The sequence below is a fragment of the Argiope bruennichi genome, chromosome 8 (assembly GCF_947563725.1).
Source record: "Argiope bruennichi chromosome 8, qqArgBrue1.1, whole genome shotgun sequence".
NCBI lineage: Eukaryota > Metazoa > Arthropoda > Arachnida > Araneae > Araneidae > Argiope > Argiope bruennichi.
Genome location: NC_079158.1, coordinates 98,800,686 through 98,818,512, shown reverse-complemented (window position 1 = coordinate 98,818,512; position 17,827 = coordinate 98,800,686). Strand labels below are relative to the sequence as shown.

Here is a 17,827-nt window from a genome sequence, read left to right as displayed (position 1 = left end):
ATGTTTGTTCAAAAATTCCAATTTATAAAAAGTGGAACTTGCAAATATACGTCAAAGGAAAAAGTTAATTTTTGAACTAACGATGGCAGTAAATATTTATTGTATAAAAATTTGATTAAATAATACAAAATTTTAAAAAAATAATTGCTATTTTTTATAAGTAAAATGATAATAATTATAGTTAAAATATTTAAAAAATATCTTAGAAATAATAATTTTAGTTGAATATCTAAATAATAATTATAATTAAATGCATAATTTTAATCAGTGTGCAATTATTATAATGTTTATAATTTATAATAAAGCATATTATAAATGTTACAATAAGTGCTTTTAAGCATACAATGATCATGTGGATGATTAAATAATCATCCACATTAATAAAATATAAATAATAAGCAATACAATTTCGAAACAAAAAAGAAAATTCTCATCTAAGGAGTTCTAAGATTTAAAAAAAAACTGAATTTATGTATTTAATACATTGTGTAACAAATCGAATGAATTAAGGACATAAAAAATAATTTACTTAAAATTACTGAGAATTCAAGAGACTGACAAAATCAATTCAGGAATATTTTTCTATTCTACTGTTAGTTTTGATTCGCATTAATTTAATTAAGTTCGATTTATAGATAATACATTGGCATGTTACTCAAAAATTTAAAAAAAAAAACGAATTAAAAACATTTGAATTTGTCAAACTCGCCTGCATATAAAAGATTTAATTAACGAACAACAATTTTTATCACGCAATAAAAACAGTTTTACAATTAAAAAATCATTTCTATTAATCCTTTCTGTAACACTTCAGACGCAATTCATTAAATGAAAAGTGCCGTCATATCTTAAGTTCAGTTATCCTTTTCGCTGTAATTATTGTGTAAAGAGCCGTCTCCATTTGGCGAGCGAATATTGGCATCGCTTGGCGCGAGACAGCAACCCTCTTTGAAAGCGAGCGCGGCGCGCAACCCAAACAGATGTCGCTGAGTCGCGGAGACACGCATCCTGCAACTAGGACTTCCTAATTAAGAAAGAGAGGCATGTGCCGACAAGAGAAAGGATAACTTTCCTCCGACAACAACCGCACATATTTACGTCTGCAGAATGTTTGCATGTGAGTAGCAACTTATTTTACCTTACTCATTATTTATAATAATGTGCTTTTTCAATTAAACAAATTAAATTTATGAAACTTTTTATATGAAGTCAGTAAACTTTCACTTTAAATTTTTTACTAATGGGAAAACATTTTTTACTTCCAAAAATAAAAAGATAAATAAAATCGGGAAGTCTTCGGTTACAATAATTACTTGAAAATGAAATCTGATTTACAATATTTATTCAGTTAAATTTTAAGGAAATATATCTGAATAAATACTGTAAATCGAATTTAATACAATATTTTCAATTAGAATGTATTTTTTAAATGATTTTTTTGGTTAAAGATGCTGGATTTGAAAATAGATTACGCGAACCTTAGTTTCAGACTTTTATAGTTTTGAAAGCTTTTATTTTCGTGAATCCTCATTCATTTTACATTAAAAAATAGATGCAATTAAAGAAATATCATGAATTCTCCGATATGAAATAGCTTTATAAATGTTAATAGTTTGGCCAAATTCATGATATATCTATTCTCTTTTTTAAAAAAATGAAGCACTAGAGGATTTTATCAAGCATTTATATAGGAAGTAACATATATAGATTTTTAAAACATATGCAAAATTATTACTTTATAACAATCCTATATATTCATTTCATTTTATTAAATGTTCATAAATAAATAAATAAGGAAAATTTATTTTTCTGTAATATCTGTTTGGGTTTACGCTTTCTGAAATTGTACTAATGTGTTGGAGTACAAAGGGATTGTGATATTCCGTTCTCTGATAATTGCGTAAAAACAATAAGAGGCTTACTCTTATTTTCCATAGTCCTGTAATCAAACATTTTCAGTTTTATAATTTTTAATTGATTGAAACATTTTAATTTTGTGAAATGGAAATATCATTTTTATGATCACATAGTATACTTTGAAGGGGATAAACATTTTTGCTTAATCTGATATTCAAATATTAAAAGACAGCAATTCGCTCTACAGAAAGTGTTTCTGAAACATTTAAATTTATTTTTTGCTTACATTACGTATCATAAGATATACATATTTATTTTTCACATTACGTACAATAATTATTTGTAGATAGATCACATTGTTATGTTTTACGAACAAAAGTTAATACTTGTCGGAAAAAAAAATCAGCATTGAAAAATAAAAGAATTAAGAATTGTCATTTAGTACTGTTGTCGATCATATAGTAAGGCAATCATGTACAAGAGCAGTTAGTTTCCCTTAGTAGTGGGAAACTTACTGCCGGAAATAGTAGTGGCCATCTATTATCTATCACTTTTAAGGAACCATGATTCTACTACAAATACACCGAGGTCAAAGAAACTTACTAAGAACAGAGCTTCTGCGATTAACTTTGAAGTAGTTAAAGGAGATTTAACTCATTGCCTACCGTATAAAGGGTTGATTGCCGTATCAAAATAAAGGCTAAATTACAAAGTTATTTAGTTTGCTATATTTGCAAAAGATAATTGTAAAAGTAGGGATTACTATATTAAAATTCTTATTTCACAGCAATTCAGTACTTAAAATTTTTTTTTAATACAATTCGAAAAAAAAAAAAAATATCGCAACGGAAAAAAAGAGCAAAAAGCATAAAGTGTAACATTAAACATTAGATGAATTATGACGGCTATGGCCACCGGCTAAAATGCGAGAGCCGTTATTACTAAGATAAGTAACAGTTTCCATTTGGGATTATCAAGTTAAAAAAAAAAAAAAAAACAGTATTACAAACAGTGCAATGCGAAAGTCAATGAAATGGAAAATAATAAGATTTTACATTATAATTCAAATTTAATTATTAAATTATTATTCTAATTTTTCAAATTTAATTGGAAAAAAAGGCAAAATTTAAGTTAAAAAAACTATTGCATAATATAAAATATATTGCTATCTCCATTGCTATAATGTACAAGTTGCCTCTGGTAAAAGGAATTACAGTTTACATCCAGGATCATTAAATTTGTAAAAATAACATTACAAATCAACAAATGCGAAAATCAATCAAATAAAAAATCTTATTATTTTCAATTGAATATTAATTAAATTATTCAAATTTAATTGGAAAACTGAAAATTTAAGTCTTATGGAAAAGATTATTGCAAATCGTAGAATATGTTATAGCATTCCAGCAACTCAAAAGCACGAGTCGCCTCTACTAAGAGGAATTAAAATTATAGTTTCCATTTTGAATCATCAAGTTCGAAGAAATAACATTACAAACTATCTAATGCGAAACTCAATAAAAAAAAATCTTATTATTTACTATTTAATATTAATTAAATTATTCAAATTTGATTGGAAATTGCAAAATTGAAGTTAAGGAAAAAAGATTATGCACACCGTAGAATATGTTATGTCACCCCTACAACTATGAAGCACAAGTCGCCTCTACTAAGAGGATTAAAGTTTAAAGTTACAGTTTCCATTTGGAGTCGTCAAGTTCGTAAAAATAACATTACAAACCGTCGAATGCAAAAATGAATCAAATAAAAAATCGAATCATTTACTATTGAATATTAATAAAATTGTTCAAAGTTAATTGGAAAAATGCAAAATTAAGTTTAATGGAAAAAAATTATTGCTTGTTGTGGAATACGTTATGGAAGCCCATACGTACGAGTCATCTCTACTAAAAGGAATTAAAGTTACAGTTTCCGTTTGGAGTCATCAAGTTTGGAAAAATAACATTACAGATCATCGAAGTATGTGAAATTCAATAAAATAAAAAATCTTATTGCTCACTATTAAATATTAATTAAATTGTTCAAATTTAATTGAAGATGTGCAAAATTTAAGTGAAGTGTCGTTAATTGTTGCACACTGTATAATATGTTATGGCAGCCTCATATTTGCGAGTCACCTCTACTAAAAGGAATTAAAGTTGTAGTTTCCATTTGGAGTCACCAAGTTCGTAAAAATAACATTACAAACTGTAGAATGCGAAACTCAATAAAATGAAAATTTGTATAATTTTCTAATAAATATAAATTAAATTATTTGTATAAGTAAAATTTTTTTAATATTTAAGTTAAATGGAAAATATTATTACACGCTGTCATGGCACCCCCATAGCTATAAAGTACGAGTTGCCTCTATCACGAGGAATTAAAGTTCCAGTTTCCATTTGAAGTCATCAAGTTTTTAAAAATAACATTACAGATCTTCGAAAGTAAAGGTCAAACTGTAAGACTCACTCAGAAAAATAAATAACTTTTCCCAGCAAAACCGAACTGATAAATCTGAGTAAACCAACGAATAAGTTCATCCCTGTTCTTTATCATTCTGGCGGACGTCCTTGGTTGTAAATAGTAGATGAATGAATTTCTCGTATGTAAATGTTTCGATTTCATCTTTTAAAAGTAGATCGTCTTATCTTTGAGCATTTTCTTGAAACTCTTATCTGGATCAAATTACGCCACTTAGTCTTGGCATTTCCTTTTCGGACATGTTCAAGAAATGTCTTTTCATCAGCAATTTTGTTATCACTCGTCGGTGATTTTTTTTTCCTGGATTTTCAAATCTATGTTGAAGTGCTACTCTGTTAGGATATTCTTTAGTTCTTATAAATTCAAAATAAATAAATCAAAGTTAAGAATTTGAAAATGATTTTCTTGATACAAAAATAGAAGATAAATTCTATTTTTAAGTCGAAAATATGCATGTGGAATAAATTAGCTTCGTGTGTAGTCACGTTTTTTTATACATTTTCGTTCATTACAGAGACATTGATTTAATCTTTAAAAATAATAATGAAATTTCATATGTTAGAACTTCCTGCGTCCGAAAATTATATTTAAAATTTTTTCCTGCATATTTTTTAACTCGATAACTTAAAACTGTTAGAAACCATAAGTGTGGGATTTAATATTTGCCAGCACACCAACACTGTTGATTTGTTTCAAATTTTGAATATAATCTACCAAAGAAATATCTGTCTGTCCGTGTATGTGTGTGCATGTGATCACAGAAAAAAGAAAGAAAAAAAAAAAAATCTGGGAAGACAAATTTCAGGAATTTATTATCAAAATTCAGAACAGCAAGCATTTATGAATTGAATCAGTCGGTAAGTCGAAAGTGTAATGATACAGACATTCTGTGGTGTATTTTTTGCATTTGATATCATCTGGTTATAATTTATGCATCATTTAGAAATACAATTGTTGAAAAAGGTTTCATACAAATTAGTAAGTAAGGTTTCATACGCCGGCGTCCTGGCCAAGAGATATCGCGTCTTTCCCGTGATCTGGGGGTCCCGGGTTCGAGTCCTGGTTCGGTCATGGTGTTTCTCTGTATTCTATCTGTGAGGTGCGTGACTGAGCCCCCGTGTGAAAAGGGGTTGTGCAAGCGAGTGTGTGCATGTTTCTTCTTCATATGAGCTAGAAGTCAGACTTCTGCCCTCGGGTACTCAGGTGTCTTTACCCTCAGAAGCTACTGTGCAAAAACTTGGCTTAAAATAGTCACACGACAAAAAGAAAAAAAAAAAGGTTTCATACAAATTAGCTAAGTAATTATTTAATCTTGAGAGGGATTTGTTAAATTTTCAATGTGCGTTTCAAAATATATTAAATCCAAAATGAAGCGTCAGATTTCATCAGTTTGGTCGAAAATTGAGTCCCTCTGTTTGTCCTCTGGATGGAACTACAATGTACTGCTAGCTTTAATACATTATCTTTACTTCCTATCCGTGAATTTTCTAGGCATTATCGACTGCTTTCTTATACAATATCATAGTATAACAACGTAACAAATTATAATGAAATATTATTGAAAAATATTTTAAATAGATAAAACTTATTTCAGAAAATTTTAAGAAGAGAAAGAGAGATTACCGTAAAAAGTATAAAAGAGAAGGTACCTATTCGTCAAAAAAAAAAAAAGAAAAAAAAAAAAAAAAAAAGATTTTGACGACTTTCAAAACTTTTCTGAACCTGAAAAAAAGCCCATCATCATTTGTGAAATTATGTCCCTCAATCAGTCTACGGAGGTGATAACTCAAAACTGTAACCAGCCAGATAGATGAAATGTGTCATATGATTTTATCACCAAATAATTAAGGCTACGCCAATTCTGTTAAATCAATTCATCAAAAAAAAAAAAAAAATAGCAATCGTTCAGTTATCTTATTTGATAGCGAAAACCACAAAATGTGACCAGTTTCACGAAAGTAATTCGGCATGTGGTCTTGACATCCCAAATTATAGAATGCCAAATTTTGAACCAATCGATTAAATCATTTATGCATAAAAGGTGATCTTACCAACGCTTTGAATTCAATTATGTGAACATACCAATAACTCGATGGGAGATAGTAGTGTGCAGTAATTTATAGACGTGTACCATTTTGAATCCAGTCGATGAAACAAATGATGTATAAAATGCGAGCTCAGTTTTTTTTTTTTTTTTTTTTTTTTTTTTTTTTTTTTACCACAGTACGAAATTTATTTCTGTAAGTATACCAGAAACTTGAGGGTAGATAGTATTCAGCAATTGGGTACAAAAGTGGCCCTTTACCTTTACGGATATGGTCGTAAATTTGCTATCTAACCCATTGTAGGATCAACTTTCGTTTATGGACGTCGATCAGGAGCTTTCTACACACTGTCGTTAAAATGAACAGACATCAAAGAACCCCGGAAAACCACAAACGAGGGGATAGAGAGCAAAATGCTCCGAACCTGGGTCGGAATGGGGCTTAATAACCCTTCATCTTTCTGAATCCCACTCCTAAGGTAGTCTCAAGATCCTTTTAGTCTCAAGATCCTGAAATGAACAATATACACTAACTTTGAACCCAGTAGTTGGAAGACCTGAATATAAAATGCCAATTCTTTTTCTCCACGCTAGGAATTTAATTGTATAAATACAGCAGAAAAACGAAATGAGATAGTAATATGAGTGTTCTGTAGATATGTATATAAATTTTGAACCGATTTGTTGAAAGAGATGAGTATAAAATTCTGACTCGGTTTTCTTCCATAGGAAATTTAACTCTTTAATATACCAGAAAAACAAAGGGAAATAATAGTTATTATGAGAATTCTTCCAAAAATGCCAAGATTATTATTGTTCGTTATCTCAAAAATAGCGAACAGAAGTAGGGCGAGCAAGAACGTGGCAACACACACACACACACACACACACACACACACAAAAAAAAAAAAATAGAATTCCACTTGGATTATGAAAAATTGATACATACTAAATACCAAATTTCAAACTTAATCCGTCAAAGCCAAGAGATATAAAATGCGAATTCAATGATTTTCTAAATCATATTATGAAATTCAATTTTGTTTATATACCGGAAAGCCAATTGAGGAATGCATTAGCTGAACCTATTAAACAGTTTTAATAAATAATCATAATCCAAGTAGAATTCTAATTTTTTTCGTTGCCACGTTCTAACTCGCCCTACTTCTGTTCGCTATTTTTGAGATAACGAACAATAATATTCTTGGCATTGTAGAGAGAATTCTCGTAATAACTATAGAGACGAGGGCGGGCGAAAAGCATCTGTCTCCCACTTTTCGGTGCTGGAAATCTTCCTGCAAAATGTCTCTTCCGATTGAAGATGACACTTAGCATTCGGGTTCGCGTACATATTGTTACGCAAGACCAAGATGTCTCGGTCCCGCAGACAGTATTTTACGCCTGCTGGTTTCCGTGTTTATGCAAACGAAACAATGCTCTTTCTGTAAGCAAACAGATTATTTGCTTCTTTCGCTAGCTCAAAGATGAAGGTCTTCCGTTTTTTACAAATTTTTAAGTGTGAAAATGAATGCGAAAGTGAGTATATTTAGCTTCTGATTTTTTGAAAGTTTAATTTTGTAAACGATTCTTAAATTATCGATTACAATTCATATTATCTCTGCCAGATTTTATTTCTGTTTATGGTATATCTTGCTATTAGGTGGCCCTAACCACAAAAATCGAAGCTATACATTAATTGAAAATAGGAAGTATTCATCGGATGCGATAGATTAGGGATGCCACAACAATAGGAGGATTTCTTTGAAGCAAATTTCTCATTTGTTCATTGGATTTCCGTGCGAATTTACGCTGTAACTTAGACGTGCCACATCAATAAAAAATATTTCATTAATTAAATACATTATACGTTAATTGAAAATATGATGTATTCATCGAATTTGATAGATTAGGAATGCCCCCAAAATAGGAGAATTTCTATAAAGCAAATTTGTCCTTTGTTCATCGGATTTCCATGCGACTTTACGCAATCCTTTTTAGGTGCCACAACAATAAAAAATATTCCATCAAATGAATTTGTTATCTTTTCCATTTGGCGACTCAATACGTTTGTGTAAGGGCGTCACAAAAATAGGACGCCTTCTATCATGTTCATCTGATTTTTGTTTGACGACCCTGTAATGTCAACTAGAGAGGTTACAACAATGAAGAATCCGACCACCAAATTGTCATGAGATCGTCGGACCACTATTAGACGATCAAAAGCGAGCATTAAGGGATAATCGTTTAAACAAAACTGTTATGTGTTCGTTGGATATCCATTTCCCATCATAAATACCTAATTGCATACCGAGTTACATACTTATGTACATTTACAATTATGGTTCAATACACATTGTATTGAACTATAACTATAAATGTATCATGAGTTATGTCACTTAATTATAGTCACTTAAAACGCTGGTTAGTAATTATTAACTACATTTTTTTTCTTTTTATACATTTAAAATGTTTTGTTAATTAAAAATTATCAAATTTGTTTGTATTGTGGTAAGTTATGTTTAGCTGTGTATGACAATAAGCATTGATAAAGGGAAAGTAAATTTTCTTTGCATAAGGGATCCATGAATTTTTCCTTGCATAAGAGTGTCAGCTATCCTTGCATCTTTCCCTCATTTACAGGATGATTCAAAAGTCTGTAGCAAACTAAAAAAAGAATAATTATTTTGTAAATGAAGATATAAGACGCAGTCTACACTGAAAGGATTGATATTTTTTTTTCTTTCCATGGTTTACAATTAAAATCATAAGACAGTACTGGAATAGTCAGATGAAGAATCTCGCTTTATCCCAGCAATAAGCTACATTTTTTTGCTGCTTTTTTATTCTATCATAATATTATTCACTTTATTTAAATTACCTACAATGTGATAAGAGACTTTTCAGATAAACTCCATAAGGGGAGCAAAACTTTAATGATTTAGCAGTTCAACTATTGTATCTTACCGCTCACGGAAGAAAAACATATTTTCTGATACAGCATCTGTTAACCTGTAAGGAAATATTTATAATCATGTGCAAGAAGGGCGCATCAAATATTACGTTGCAACACGATAAATGCAATAAATATGAGTGTTGCAGAATGAAAGAATTTATATTGTGTAGAAACGCGGTTAATGCATTTAGAACGAATGTTGCAAGATGAATACATTAAGCATATATGTTATACATATATTTTCTGATACAGCATCTGTTAAGCCTGTAAGAAAATATTTATAATCATGTGCAAGAAGAACGCATCAAATATTACGTTGCAACACGGTAAATGCAACAAGTATGAATGTTGCAGAATGAAAGAATTTATATTGTGTAGAAACGCGGTTAATGCATTTAGAACGAATGTTGCAAGATGAATACATTAAGCATATATGTTATACATATATTTTCTGATACAGCATCTGTTAAGCCTGTAAGAAAATATTTATAATCATGTGCAAGAAGGGCGCATCAAATATTACGTTGCAACACGATAAATGCAATAAATATGAGTGTTGCAGAATGAAAGAATTTATATTGTGTAGAAACGCGGTTAATGCATTTAGAACGAATGTTGCAAGATGAATACATTAAGCATATATGTTATACATATATTTTCTGATACAGCATCTGTTAAGCCTGTAAGAAAATATTTATAATCATGTGCAAGAAGAACGCATCAAATATTACGTTGCAACACGGTAAATGCAACAAGTATGAATGTTGCAGAATGAAAGAATTTATATTGTGTAGAAACGCGGTTAATGCATTTAGAACGAATGTTGCAAGATGAATACATTAAGCATATATGTTATACATATATTTTCTGATACAGCATCTGTTAAGCCTGTAAGAAAATATTTATAATCATGTGCAAGAAGAACGCATCAAATATTACGTTGCAACACGGTAAATGCAACAAGTATGAATGTTGCAGAATGAAAGAATTTATATTGTGTAGAAACGTGGTTAATGCATTTAGAACGAATGTTGCAAGATGAATACATTAAGCATATATGTTATACATATATTTTCTGATACAGCATCTGTTAAGCCTGTAAGAAAATATTTATAATCATGTGCAAGAAGGGCGCATCAAATATTACGTTGCAACACGATAAATGCAATAAATATGAGTGTTGCGGAATGAAAGAATTTATATTGTGTAGATGCATTGGTTAATGCATTTAGAACGAATGTTGCAAGATGAATACATTAAGCATATATGTTATACATATATTTTCTGATACAGCATCTGTTAAGCCTGTAAGAAAATATTTATAATCACGTGCAAGAATGACGCATCAAATATTACGTTGCAACACGATAAATGCAATAAATATGAGTGTTGCGGAATGAAAGAATTTATATTGTGTAGAAACGCGGTTAATGCATTTAGAACGAATGTTGCAAGATGAATACATTAAGCATATATACATATATTAATATATGTATATACGTTAAGCATATATTAATCATGAATACTGCAAGATGAAAACATTAAAAAGAAAGTAGCATGATAGGCGCATTAAATATGTACGCTGCAATACGATAGATGAATGCAATTAATTAATTAAATAATAATTTTCTTTATTTAAATATAAGTAAATATTAAAGACACTGATTAAATTTTTTACAATGCTGCTTTAATGAGGATGTTGTTTCGAATGATTTTTGATTTATGTTTTTGACTGTGCATTGAAAATTGTCGATTATTTTTCTTTATTTCTCCGAGAAATAACATTTAAAATGCATGATTTTTTTTTTTATTTCAAGTTAACATAATATCCAGAAATTTTGCATTTTAATGATAAAGCAAAATCTATATCTGATATGTAAAGGGGAAAAGTAATCTCGAATATAAAAAAACACATTATAAAAACAGTTAAATGAAGTGTTTTTATATCACTCATTTCAGACACTTGATCTACTAATGAAAAAGAAATTTAATTTACCTTTTAATTAAAAGTGACTGAAACTTGTCTAGTTTTTTTAGCGTTAACCCATTTGCATCGGGAACAATAATGAAAATTAATGCCCCACATCACCATCATGTGATTAATAGGCTTTAATAATAATAATTAGTGCCAATGAGTGAATATAAATGTATATCATGTTATGACTAGAAAAGTGAAACAATATGTTGCTTGAAATAATATGCGTGGATATGAAAAGTTTTGAATGCAAATGGGTTAAATTTGTCGTTCCCAATTATTTTTATTATTTATTTATTTTTTCCTTATTTCAAGAGTCAACAGTTTCTAATAATGATTTAGGCTTATTCTCATTACATACGTTAAAAGTGGTATATGCGAACTTAAGTTTATTAAAACATAAATATTTTAACTGTGAAAACCATGAGATAAGATTTAACATTCTAACTCATAATTTATTTGAATTGAATCATTTAAAAAATATAATAAAATTTTTAGCATTTTGAAAATACATGTTGTTGAAATCGTTACTCCCTATATATGTAACGGTCTTTTGCACTTAAAGGATTATATCTTGTGATTTGAAAAATAATTATTCATTAAAAAAGTATTTTTTAATATATATATATATATATATATATATATATATATATATATATAGTATTTCCACCTTTTTTTTTTTAATCTAAATAATGCTATACTAGCTCTGTAAAATTGTTTTAATCCGCACTTTCACACGCTCCAATTGAATGTAAAAATATCTTTCAAGCTAAGCAATTTTTTTAAAAGATACTTATATTTCCCTTTCCTAAATAATACGTGTCAAAGAATTTCTATCAGAAACTCATAACATAAAATCACTGGGGAAAAATATTTCGCTCTCTTATGGCTCTTTTGCATTTGTATCGTGATGTGAACGGGCATCAGTTTCATCATCGCTTCTATCTTATACATAATTTTTGCCTCCCGGGAGGGGGCATCATTATTTGTTTTGGCATTGTTTCATTATTATTTATGCGTTTTTACAATTATATCCCTGATCTAGTATTTTAATAAATGAATTTTTTAAGAAACATTTTTATAATTTTACCATTTGATTGGCGCAGCATAGCCAAATATGGCTCTTGCGCCAGAATCCCCCACAAAACCAAACCAGACCCGGGAGGGAATAAAGTGAAGTTTAAGCGTAACATTTTTCCTCGATTTTAATAAAATTGATAATGAATTCAGTTTTCATTTATTCTATTTTTATTTCCAAGAAAAGTTTGTTTCTTTAACTTTAAATCTTTCAAAATCAATTTTAAATCCAATTTGGGATAATTCTTTTTATTATTACAATGAAATTCAAATAATTCATTCATCTGCTTTTGCCAATGTTAATGCTGTGATTTTAAAAATTCGATTTTCTTTCGCATTTAATTTCAAAGCAGAGTTTTCGCTTTTCTTTTGACAACTTAGCGGTTTTATATTAGCCTTATTTTTGTCTTTTGCGTGATATATAAATTGTTACTCACAAAAATGCAACTACTGATGCAGTCAAGATAGCGGAATTGAACCTAAAACATTATTAAACCATGACGTTCAAAACTATAGATTCAAAATTTAAATTTTAAATCAGAATTAGAATTAACTAAAATGAAACATATTTACTGAAATAAAATTATTAAAAAAAATTTAGTTGTATAAAATGCACCAAATTTCGATCATTTTAAATGTGTTTCAAGTTTAAATAACTATATATATATATATATATATATATATATATATATATATATATATATATATATTGAAATCTTTCTCTGTTTTCAGTCATAAATTACTGCAAAAGAATTCTAAAGAGATAAATAATATAATGAATATGTTAAAACAAAAATACAAATATTTGATTCCACCTGAATTTACAAATTAGTGGTCTGAAACAACAACAATAGGTGCATACTGTTATTATATCACTAGCGTAAAAAAACAAATCTTTATTTTCATTTGAAGCTAGACTAATGTTTGGATATCCTCTCAAAGACGATATATGGATCAAAATTATTTAAGATTTGAAAATTCAGCAAAAAATAGTACCAAATTATCAACTACCCTCGTATTATTAAAGAAAGAATAAATGAATGCGAACCATTAAATACTTACTTCTCTGTATGTTTTTATAAATAAAAGTATAAACAAAAGCAATTTATTTCGTTAAAAATGTTTTTATCAGCATAAAGTCATTACAGTCTAGTATGCTACTGACAATCTCACAAATAATAGATAAGGAGGGGAAAAAACATTCTAAATGACTCACTGTTGCTTCTTCCCAGTTTTTGGGTATATACAAAAAGGAAAGAAAAATATATAATAAATCCTCAGTTTAGGGAAAAAAGGCGATATATAATATTTTTTTGTCGCCAAAACATCGTCATTTTTCGGGCCAAATCTTGCTTATCCTCTCGATCGTCGTAAATTTGAGAAGCCCTTTTTTTTTTCCCTCTGGCGCTTATTTATCTGTTTGCTTCTGCCAGGACAAGGGCCAGCCTTGTTCGTCGACAGACCAAAGGTCGGCCCCGTGGGGGGATGGATTCGGAAATCTGGCCAACATCTGAGCATACGGTGAATTCCTTTGGCACATAGCTCCGCTGTCTACTGCAGTTTCGTTGAATTCCAAAGTACATTCTTGAAGTTTGGCTGTAAAATAACTTTTTCTGTGGGAAAGAAATCTGCCAATTGTTAAATATCATGCCAAATGCGTTTTAGAATTCTCCTTATTTTTACTCATAAGTTAAAGTCTTTGCTTAAAAGTAAACAGCCATAAAATATTAAAATTAAAATGCTACCATATATAGTTATATCAAAAAATATCCCCGATTAGTAAAACATACAAAAAAGAAAAGAAAATACAAAAAATAGTAATGATCAAATACTAATACAGAGAAAGTAATACAAAGCACATTAATAATACAAAATAAATACAATTTGCTCGTGTAAATAATTTCATAACCTTGATACATACAAGAAATTCATTTGAAATTCAGTTAAATATTCATTTCAAATTTATATGATAACAATAAGTCATATTATAATCAAATACACTGATATAAGCAGTAATTCAGTACAGTTAAATATTTATCATAATTCTGTATGCGAACAATAAATCATTAAATAATTAATTGTATATATATATAAGATTATTATGATACAAAAGTTAAAAGATATTAACTTGCATCAGAACCACATCTTCCCCAAAGACATTAAGTCTCTGGTGAACATTCTTGCAATCCCTTAATCATAATAATTTTTTCTGGCTATAATATATTTAACAATTTTTTTAATTCAAAGAGTACCATAATTCGTTGGAAATATTTAATTCTTATATCTTTGACCATACTATATTCATAGACGTAGTGGGTAACTATACCCTTATGACGTCTTCATAAGGGTACAGTTATACGTAACTGGTAACGTCAGGTAACAGTTATACATAAGTTATACATAAGGTATATGTATATAAGCTATACATAATTTATACATAAGGTATATGTACATAAGCTATACATAAGTTATACATAAGGTATATGTACATAAGCTATACATAAGGTATATGTACATAAGCTATACATAAGTTATACATAAGGTATATGTACATAAGCTATACATAAGTTATACATAAGGTATATGTACATAAGCTATACATAAGTTATACATAAGGTATATGTACATAAGCTATACATAAGTTATACATAAGGTATATGTACATAAGCTATACATAAGGTATATGTACATAAGGTATTATATATAAGGTCAGTATAACTCCAGACAGACAGACGCGCTTCGCATTGAGGAATATTTACAATTTGAAGTTAAGACCTGACATTAAAATATAATGCGTTTAGCTTATTTATTTTAAATTGAAAAAAAAAATTATCCAAGAAATTTAAAATGTGTAAATTTATCAGTAATGTGATGGTCAAATTTCTTGAAGGTTCGAATATCTTTTCTTTGCATTGTATTCAAGATAAAAACAAGATCAATAGTCCATGGCATGATAATTAACTATCAAACAACGGTTGTTAAATGGAACAAGGATTTCTAAAATATGAATAATATCTACATTTTGATGTTAAGATCTAACACTAAAATATAATTCCTTTAGCTTATTTATTTTAAATCGACAAATATATCTTTTTTTTTTACCCAAGAAATTTAAAATATGAAAATTTATCGAAATGTGATTGTCAAATATCTTGAAGATTCGAACATCTTCTTTTTGCCTTGTATCCAAGATAGTAACAAGGCTGATGGCCCAATAAATGATGGTTAATTATCAAGTAACAGTTGTTAAATGGAACAAGGAACAAGGATTTCATAAATATGTAAGATGTCTACAGTTTGATGTTAAGATCTAACACTAAAATATAATTCTTTTAGCTTATTTATTTAAAATCGACAAAGATATCTTTTTTTTTTATCCAAGAAATTTAAAGTATGTAAATTTATCGAAATGGGATAGTCAAATATCTCGAAGATACGAACATCTTCTTTTTGCCTTGTATCCATGATAGTAACAAAGCTGATGGCCCAATAAATGATGGTTAATTATCAAGTAACAGTTGTTAAATGGAACAAGGAACAAGGATTTCTAAAATATGTAAGATGTCTACAGTTTGATGTTAAGGCCTAACACTAAAATATAATTCGTTTAGTTCCTTTATTTCAAATAGAAAAACTATCTTTTTTTTATCCAAGAAATTTAAAATATGTAAATTTATCGATAATGTGATGGTCAGATTTCTTAAAGGTTCGAATACCTTTTCTTTGCATTGTATCCAAGATAGTAACAAGGCTGATGGTCCATGGAATGATGGTTAACTATCAAACAATGGCTGTTAAATGGAACAAGGTCTTCTGCAACAGAGCAATTTTATGTCATTGCTTTAACCACAACCATAACATCGCATTTTACCTTCCAAAAATATAATTATTTAAAACATTCAAAATAAAATATAGAGAAAAAAAATTGCCATCAAATCTTGATCCTCGTTGCCAACCTGTTCGTGGCGTCCCAACAACAACGGAAATGCAAACGGAGAACTTGAAAGCATAATCGTTTTTAATTTAGAACGGGAAAAAACGAGACCGCTAAAGAAAGGGGGAAAACAAGTGGAAAGTGAATTCCATTTTCATCTATCCTCATTATGTTTTCAAACATAAGAAGTCGAATACAATTGGAAAAGAAACTTTTTTCTTTTCTTCGTCTTGTGCCGCGAATCATTAAGTGCTTAGGACGGATCGCTTGATGACTTGTCATTAAAAGTTCTTTAACTTTCTCTCCCTCTCTGTGTTTTCACTTGGGTCAATACACTTTTTGCTTTATCTATTTAGTCAAGTACGATAAAAGCCTGTAGATATTTTTGTATCCAGCGAAATTGTGGATTGAAATTTATGTCTATTTTTCTTTGATTTTATTGTAGGCCATCATGCTCTTTTTTTTTATCGTATCCATTTTGTTGGTTACTCTAAAGTCTATATTTTTCGTATCCAACGAAATTACAGAAAAACATTTATGTCTAAATCGCTCTGTTTTCATTCGAGGTCAATACACTTTTTGCTTTATTTTGTTTGGAAGTATAAAGGGTTTTTTTTCTGCAAAGAAATTTTGGAGAATGTTTTACGTATATTTATTTTATTATACGAAGCTTTATTGTTATATCTTGTAAATTTTAATCGCTAAATGCAGTAACTGTATCTGAACAATATGCAATTTCTGAGAATCTCTGAGAAGTCTCTGAGAGTGAGACCCTACCTTAGGAAATTAAACTTTTCTCTAACATTAATTATAAAAATGCTTTGCTATTTTTATTTATCTGTATTTTCTCTTATATGAAGTGTAGATGAAGTATAGTAATCGTCAAAAAATTCGAATTCCTTTAAATATTTTTGTATTCCGCAAAACTGTGGATTGAAATTTATGTCTACTTCTCACTGATTTTACTGTAGGTCATCATGCTTTTTTTTTTTGGCCATATCCATTTTGTTGGTTACGCTAATGTCTGTATTTTTCGTTTTCAACTAAATTATAGAGAAAGATATCGCTCTGTTTTTATTTGAGGTCAATACCCGTTTTGTTTTATTCAATTTGTTAGGTACGATAAAATCTTTCTTCTGTGTAGAGAACTTTTGGAGAATGTTTTGCGTATACTTATTTTATTATTAGAAAATATATTGCTATATCTTGTAAATTTTAATAGCTAAATGCAGTAACTGCAATTGATGTAACTAAAAAATATGAGATCCCCTGAGAAATATTTAGAGTGAGATCCTATCTTAGGAAATGAAACTTCTCTCTAATACTAATTATAAAAGTAAATAGCTAATTTTTTTCTACTTTCTCGTGTTCGAAGTAAAAAGGGAGTATTATAATCATTAAAAAAAAATAGAATTCATTATTTTGACGAAATTCCACGTTTCAGACCCCCTCCACCCCCCCAAAAACATTTTTAGTATCATTTCACTTTATTGTTGTACACAA

The 17,827-nt window shown here is 29.0% G+C and overlaps 1 protein-coding gene across 3 annotated transcripts in view; it reads left to right on the top strand.

The window, feature by feature from the left end:
* The window catches only part of LOC129981598 (protein NDNF-like), a 186,004-nt gene that overhangs the window by 28,044 nt on the left and 140,133 nt on the right, over positions 1–17,827 (top strand). Inside the window, exon 1 of one of the 3 annotated variants that reach the window (XM_056092505.1) lies at positions 979–1,117. The exons of the other annotated variants lie outside the window; for them this stretch is intronic. Within the exon in view, the coding sequence (XP_055948480.1) occupies positions 1,108–1,117 (10 nt within the window). The 5' untranslated portion in view covers positions 979–1,107. Of the gene's footprint in view, positions 1–978; positions 1,118–17,827 lie in introns of those variants that run through there. 3 annotated transcript variants of the gene reach the window in all.